This window comes from Thunnus maccoyii, chromosome 16 (genome assembly GCF_910596095.1).
Source record: "Thunnus maccoyii chromosome 16, fThuMac1.1, whole genome shotgun sequence".
NCBI lineage: Eukaryota > Metazoa > Chordata > Actinopteri > Scombriformes > Scombridae > Thunnus > Thunnus maccoyii.
The window spans coordinates 668,366-676,865 of NC_056548.1; the positions used below are offsets into that span (position 1 = coordinate 668,366).

Here is an 8,500-nt window from a genome sequence, read left to right on the forward strand (position 1 = left end):
TTAAAGATGATCTCTTTATTTATACGAGTCACAGGATTACAAAATGCAGATGGAAACCAGTATAAGAGGATCTACTGAGGATCTACTGTTAATGTTTCATGTGTCAAAGGAAAATTATATTATCTAACAAGAATCTTCTGTGGATCTGTTCCAACTACAATGATCACCTATAGATCTACAGTGATCACCAGTAGATCTAGGGAAAATCTATTGTGAACCCACCAACAATGTTTTGTAGATCTATTTTAGATCTATGATAATCTTCGAGGGATTTTCTACCAAAGATTCACTAGCGATCCCAGTATATCTAGGGTGATATGTCCTGTAGATCTACTGATAATGATTTACAGTAGATCTCTGGTGAATTTCCTGTGGATATACAGAAGATCTCCACTTGATCTCTGGTGGATCTCCAGTAGATCAGTGATGGATCTTCTGTAGATATACAAATCATCTAATGTAGATCTCGGATGGATCTGTTTTATCTTCTGAAGATGTACAGTGGATCACTCCTAGATCTCTGGTGGGTCTCCAATGGATCCCCAGTAGATCTTTGGTGGGTCTCCAGTAGATTTGGTCGATCTCTATTGGATCCCCAATAGATCTCTGATTATCCCCAGTAAATCTGTGGTGGATCTCCTGTAGATCTTCAGTAGATCCCCAGTAAATCTGTGGTGGATCTCCTGTAGATTTACAGTAGATCCCCAGTAGATCTGTGGTGGATCCAGTGTTTCCTCTCAGGGCAGAGTCTCCATGTTGACCCTGGACAGGTTGAGATCGTAGTAGATGTTGAGTTTGTTGATGGATCTCAGGTCGGTGATCCGGTGTTTGTACTCCAGCAGGTGAGAGTTGTTGACGGCCACCTTGAACTCTCTGTTGGTGCACATGATCTTAATCTGTAACAACAGAACCACACACACCAGTCAGCTACCTGCTCACCTCTTTACCCTCAGACTGTGGTGCGTTCAAGGAACCTCTGACACCACGTTAGAAGGAAAAAAAGGACTTTGGTCGTACTTTAAAAGGTTTGTGTATAAAGTTAATCATCATCAGCGGTAAATCTAAACCTCTGAGTCTGACCTCAAAGGGCTGTCCCTGGACGAAGGGGAAGTTCTGCAGCTCTCGCTCTTCTTTGCCCCATTTTTTGCCGATGCAGCTGTTCCTGACGATCACCTTCCTGCCGCTCTCGTTGAAGCGAGGGTTGAAGTGGAAGGCCAGATCATGTGATGTAGACAGATCCACTGTGATTCTGAAAGGCAGCAGAAAGGATCACTGAGTACAGCAGCCGTCACCACAAACTAACGAGACTGTCCTCCAAAGAAAAACCACACAACAGGTCATAATGCCCAAAGAAAAAATTACTTATAGTTCGTTTAAGTGACATCTGCCATTTTATTCAGAGGAGGAGGGTGGATGGAGACATTAACCCAACAGTGGACGGATGTCTGTGTCCTTTTTTCCTGTCAGACTGATTTAACAGTTTCATCCCGGCTTTGATTGTCTTTGTTTATATGTTTTTTTACATCTTGTCGTATGTGTTGGCATGTGGTGACTATTGTAGTTTCCCCTTTGGAGATGAGGAGACTGTAACCTTCCTCAAATCAATACATGAAACAAACAGAAATTTCATATTTCCATCATGTTTCCCATCGTTTGAGCTTTTAATGACGTCTTCTCGTTGTGTCTTCTTCTTCTGCAACGGTTTGATGGCACAGACTGTTTATCTGCTAATATTCACACAACAGCAGCGGATGGAAACAAACATTAATTTGAATTTTCTTTTCATAATTTTCTGGAAATTATGTTAAAATTTGAGCTACATTGGGATGAAACTTGACTTCAGACACAGAGAGAGAACATGAAAATTCTCATCTCAGTCAACATCCATCCGTCTGCTGCTGAGGTTTAAAGGTTTACAGGTTAATACTGACTTATCAGCGTTGGGTTTGATGACTCCAGCGATGGTGATCAGCAGTTTGTCGTAAACTCCACTGGGCAGATTCTGGCTGTACGGCACCGACTGTCAACAAGAAAACACCTGTTATTATATCCATCCGTCTGTCTCTTGTTGTGGTAATTCATCTCTTGCACTTGACTTCAATGAGGAAAGAGAAACTCTCAGTGCAGTATTGTCAGACTGTCTTTAATGTTCAGAGCGCGGTTCACTCCACTGATACAAACAGACAAGCTGCTGCAGAGGAGTGAGCTCTGAACAGCAGGACGAAGACTCCTTTATCTCTTTCTCACCAACCTCTAGGAGTTGTCATGACTTCTCTATGCGTGGTTATAACTATACAGACATGGCAGGATCTACTCAGAGTAAACGGATGTTCTTTGCTTCTCTTTCACACAGGAACAAGTTCACACAAGCATTTAAACATATTTATACAATAATTTTCCTCAAACTCTCCTCACCAGGTTCTGTTGGGGGGCAACAGGGACAGCAGGACCAGGTCCAGGTGCAGAGGGTTGGGGGGTCGGGGAGGGCCAGGCGGGCTGGTTGGGGCCCCCTGAGGGCCATGCTCCTCCTCCTCCTGCTGGACCTGTGGCTGGACCTCCAGGCCACGCCCCTCCTCCTCCAGCTGGACCTCCAGCTGGACCTCCAGGCCATGCTCCTCCTCCTCCAGCTTGACCTCCGGCTGGACCTCCAGGCCATGCTCCTCCTCCTCCAGCTGGACCTCCGGCTGGGCCTCCAGGCCATGCTCCTCCTCCTCCTCCAGCCGGACCTCCAGGCCACGTCGGATTGGCGGAGGGCTGATCTGGTTTACATTTTTAAAAGTTCTCATTTTAGGCTCATTTTTACACACAAATATCACACAAACACATCTCTCTATCCTTTCTTTTTTTGTTTGTCTGAGTTTTATTAAAGCCCCAATGTGTAGGATTTCAAAATGTCTGACTTTAGAGACTCCTGGTGGTTAAATCATAATATAAAAGTGAAAACACACGGAAAAACCTTAGCAACCACCTTAGCAACAACCTTAGCAACCAAGGCTACAGAACAGACAGCTGTTTATGAGCATGTGCGACGAGTCGACATCAGCTCATCAACAAGGTAGAAAAAACTGTTGCAAACAAGGCAGGCTGAAGCCCTGACTTTTGACTTGCAGGCAACATTTCTACATATGTTCACCTTAAGTTTTGGAACTTTGACCATGTTTAACATCTGACATCAGAACAGGAAATATATAACAGAAAAGTACAAAAAACATAATGTGGCCACTTTAAACTATATCCACTGTTAGCTTAGCTTGGTTGCTAACAGGACAATAAGTTCAAACTGTTCATTCAAAGCTTTATTAGTATCATGTCCTCCTGTAACTGGTAACATCCATCCATCAGGATACAATAGCTTCCTCCATTTTGGACTCTCTGTTCTCTCAAAGCTCAGCTCTGTCAGGACGGTTTGTTATTGGTCAAAGCTGCAAATTTGTGGGTCAAAAATCAACCAAGTTGAACTTGACAAATAAAAACTTTCGATGCTTTAAATCCTGGTGTAACTCGGCTTAATACCTGAGTGGATCCAAACATGTGTTGTGTGGATTTATACACGTCAGGTTCTGGTTTTCTACAGATCTGTTTTGGATTGAGTCTAAAATTTTGGACCTATGAAGACCTCGAAACGTCATCTGATTTTTCCACAAAGAAGAATTTGCACCATCAGAACAATGTGAGAGACGCTGTTATCACATATTAATCAGAATATTCTGCATGCTGAAGAACTTGAAGAAGACAAAGAATCAGAACAAAAAGAGTGTGATGAAGATGATGATGATGGTTGTGAGCTTACTTGGCCATGTGGGATTGGCAGGTTGTCCAGGCCAAGGACCGCCCCCTCCTGATTGGTTGTTGCCACCGCTGGGCCAATCGCCGAGAGCGTCTGAGAGCTGCAGACAGACAGAGAGGAAAGGTAAACATGCTGAGCTGCAGTTCCTCTAACGTCCACCAGATGCTGCTGACATCAAACTGAACTACTCAGTCAGTTACATTCATTAAATGTCTTATCAAAAGTGCTGGAAGAAGTATTCAGATGTTTTACTTAAGTAAAACCATCAACATAACATTGTAAAAATGCTCCATTACAAGTAAAAGTCCTGCATTTTCATGTTGTTGCTGGTGAATTTGTAACAATGCATCATATTTTACAAATATGTTTTTTTATGGAAAAACTGAATGTGCAAAGTAACAAGTAACTACAGTAACAAGAGTACAATAAAACTGTCAAAACTGTACCTAAAAGTTGTGCTTTGTACTTGAGTAAATGTACGTAGTTGCTTTCCACCTCTGGAACAGTGTAGTTACAGCCTGTAATGGTTTAATAGCCTAATACCATCACTGTCAAGGTCAAAATCAGGTTTAATGAACACAAACTTCAACTCCCTCTCCATTCAAAATGACCATTTGTGTTTATTATCACTCAAAGAATCAGAATTAATTATAAGTCTATTGTATATTTCTATTGGTTCATTTATTTCTAGATAGCTGATTCAGGGCTAAAGTTGTTTTTTTCCCCAACCTCAGTGGAAATGACACCTCTGTGTGAGCTCAGTAAACCTGAGTGTCCCAGCTGTCCCTGAACGCAGCACAGCCCACAGTGCAGGGAGTGTGTGCAGACTGAGGGTGTGTTCACTGTTCAGCAGCCGATGACAGATTCAGCTGGAATGTTCTGTATGAAGGTGTTGTTTTTAGACATGAATGCTGCCTTGTTGACACACATACACACACACACACACACACACACACACACACACACACACACACACTGGATAAATAACCAGCTACAGTGTGTGTTTTATTTTTGTTAATCTGAATCCGAGTAAATCCTCCAGGAGTCGACGTAGTGTTTCAGTGTCTTTCAGACAGAGAAAGAAGAAACAGTCGAGTAAAACTGAGCAAAAACGAATCATATTCACACCTAAATATTTTTTAAAACCTCATTCACTCTCGCCCTCTATGATTTCTTTCCATGCAGGTAGTTTTACTTGTTGAGGTTTTAAGATCTCAGCCAGTATCCGAACGCAACCCTGTAATTCCGAAGGAAAATCTGCTGCTTCCTTCCCATAAAGTTTATGTCTTATGTCTAAATGTCTCTTAATGGTTAATAGATTTTTTCAGTTTCAGTTCTGCTGTATTTTATGCGAGCAGTTTCTCCATCTTTTCATAAATAAAATAGATGACATTAGGCTCCTTATTACACCTCCTCATCTGTACTGAGTGAAGCCAGTAGGCTTCACTTTAAGCAGATTTCTAGTTAGACTTAGAGGAGTTAATCTCCCAGTTCAGTTCTTCCACCTGTCGATTAGACATTATCCCCATTAGATTTCTGAAAGAGGTGTTTCAAAGTGTTTCTATCTAGTATGAACTGCTCGCTGTCTGTTGGCTCTTTCCCATCCAGTTTTGAAAATGCAATAATTTGACTTCTCCTGAAGAAACCTTTACTCTTGTCTCAAACAACTTTTGACTAATTTCAAATTTACCTTGTTTATCTAAAATTTTGGAAGTCTGCTGCCTCTCAGTCAGTCTCTCATATGAATAACTGTAGTATTTTTGAGTAACATCATTCAGGATTCTGTGTCCAGCACACAAACAGCTTTCATTAATGTTACCGATGACTTACTGCTCGCCGTCGACTCCGAGGCCTGTTTACGTTGAATTCTGCTCGATTTGAGTTTGATACAGTCGATCATGATTTTAAATCACCTGGAAAACTGTGTTGGGATGAAGGACGCTGCTCTTTCCTGGTTTCTCTCCTATCCAGATCTTTCTCTGTTGTAATGGGAGAATTCTTCATGCCCAGCCCCGCTCTCCTGTGGTGTTCCACAGGGCTCATGTCTCGGTCCTGTATTATTTTTTTATTTATATGCTTCCTTTGGGTCAGATCATCCATAACTATAATATTAAAGGCCCAATATGTAACTTTTCATTAAACTGTAGACCTATGTTATATATTTTGTTCAGTTGTGTCCTCACATGATCCAAACAACATTCCCAACAAGTTTCAAACCCTTAGAAATCCATCATTTTAATCAAGGTAACGCTCCGTTTCATCTGGTCGGTGGTCAATGGCTTTTTTTTAGCTCTAAGTCGTTTTTAACTATATCTTTTTAACCAGATGAAGGAATTTAGTCATTGGACAAAGCCCGGCGCGTCTCATACAGACACTGAAGGGCGCCTTGTGTGTCGGTATTTGACGCCGAGGGTCGACGGCCATGACAAAGCGTCGGTATTTGACGCCCTGGGATGAGAACTTGTTGTTTTATTGACTCGTGCTGCCTCCTCAGGTTGGACCCTCCTCACTATTCCCTCCTCGTTACTAAAGGTAAACGGCGTTTTCCGTTAGAGCTCCGCAGTTGTGGAGCTTCCTGCAAACTCAGTGTTTTCGGTTAAATCGCTTCTCAAAACTCACAGTCACAGGAAGACTTTTTATAGTAAATCTGTTGTTTGTCAGGTTTCTATTCCCCTTTTATCACTTTTATATGTTTTATCAGGTCTTATGTTCTATGTTTTAATTCTGTTCTTGTTGTTTTTAATCTGATTGTGTGTATTATTTTATCTTTCTCTTTGCAACTGTGTTTTGAAAAGCATACAAAGTTTATTATTATTATTATTATTATTATTGTTATTATTAAGTACTTTACATTTGCTCAAGTACTGTACTTAAGCACAATTTTGAGGTACTTAAGTATTCCCATTTACGTGAAAACATCTGATAACTTTATGAAATTTGCAGTATTGTAGATAAGACCTCCTAACAAACACGTCAGTGAATCAGAGTTAATATTCTGATTATATATATATATATATATATATATATATATATATATATATATATATATATATATATATATATATATATATATATATATATATATATATATATATATAACGTTTTAATAACTGACTGATCAGGACAAACACCAGCCAGAAGGATTTTTAACAACCTGGCAACCCAAACGTTGTTTTTATCAATGTCTTATAAACTTTAGTTACAGCATGTAAACTCTATAAAGGGAGCCTTACTAGAAAACTGCACCCAAAATGTTCTACAGCTGTTTTTACAACCTGTATTAACTAATTATTTAACACATCATCTATCAGAGATACCTGTTGCTGCAACAACGGATTCAATCAACACGTTAAGACAGATGTTCAGTCTTTTCTTTAAATAAAGAGCATTAAGGTTACACCATGAAGAAAACAATCACACATCTAGATGAACAAATAGAATAAATTATTAAAAAATAAACTTTCACTAAAGTCACTGAACTAAACCTCATCATTGATTTCTACATATGCAGTGAAACAGATGAACAACATCCAAATAATATAATATAATATAATATAATATAATGTAATATAATACTTACGTTCATTCTGCTCCTCTGTGATCTGAAACAAACAAACAGACAGGAGAGTTTTAAAGCAGCAGCAGAAGAGGAGTGAAGGTGTGGTGGGCGAGTCCCAACATGAAACTGATCCAACAACACACACAAACTCTCCTCACTCATTTTCCCCTTTTTTAAATTTATTTTACTTTTATTTAAATGAACTCTGATTCCGCTCCAAAACAAACCCTCTCAACTCACCGATGACACGAAAACTTTCATATTTTTCTCTCCAGTTTGCAGCAGATATTAAATATTAATGTATGAGGTGAATATTGGTTCAGATTCCTCCGTTTATTATTGGTATGGAATCATTACAGGTGCATCGGTATTGATTGTGCGAGATCGTGTGAACAAAATTGAAATAGTTTCAAAAAGGAGGAACGTTTGTGCTTCCTGTGGTTTGGGTTACCTGGTTAGAGTCGGAGACAGATCACAGTTTGGGTTCAAATGTCCAGTTTAATGGCACTAAAACGCCTGACATGACTAAACTATCTGGTTCGTGGTCTACAAGAGAAAATCTTTTCATATCAACAGGACAAACTACTGTCGGCATAGAAAACCAGTCCGGACCAGCAGCGTGTGGACGACTGGCACAGAATCCTTGTAGCAGTCACCCGTTCATTGGACTTGCTATCATTTCCTGTCTCCCTGTTCCGAATTCAGATAGTTGCATGTCTGGGTTGATTGGAGGGTCACCTGTGTGCAGATTGGGAGGACTGGCTCCCAGCTGGTGATTGAGAGCAGCTGGGTTCATTCCCCTCTCGACCAATCAGGGTGTGACGACGCCCTTTTTCTGAGGTTTAAGAGAGGAGAGAAACTGCACGCCGTGGTCACTCTGTTCCTTCCTCCACTGGCTGCAGACCTCATTTGAAAAGATTGTCAGACAGAAACTCTGGTCTGTTCAGACCCTTGTGTGTCTTCTTTCTGGTCTTTTCCTTTCTGATGTGAGGGTACTTTTGAGGGAATAACACAACATAACCCAAGTGTCCTGCATTGGTTTCCTAGTGCCATCGTGCAAGAAGTTGGGCCTGAACACCTGCAGGCTTTATTTATTTATTTTTTTACACATTAAAGAGGTATTATTTCATTAAGGGGACGTTTCCCATCGTGCA

General features: G+C 40.5%; 1 protein-coding gene across 1 annotated transcript in view; it reads right to left on the reverse strand.

The window, feature by feature from the left end:
• lgals3b (lectin, galactoside binding soluble 3b) overlaps positions 1-8,500 on the reverse strand; it is a 12,554-nt gene continuing 4,054 nt past the window's right edge. Inside the window, exons 2-7 of the mRNA XM_042389064.1 lie at positions 7,368-7,389; positions 3,791-3,887; positions 2,416-2,759; positions 1,932-2,020; positions 1,081-1,249; positions 1-896 (exon numbers count right to left, since the gene is read on the reverse strand). Coding sequence (XP_042244998.1) covers positions 738-896; positions 1,081-1,249; positions 1,932-2,020; positions 2,416-2,759; positions 3,791-3,887; positions 7,368-7,373 — 864 coding nt within the window. The 5' untranslated portion in view covers positions 7,374-7,389 and the 3' untranslated portion in view covers positions 1-737. The remainder of the gene's footprint in view (positions 897-1,080; positions 1,250-1,931; positions 2,021-2,415; positions 2,760-3,790; positions 3,888-7,367; positions 7,390-8,500) is intronic.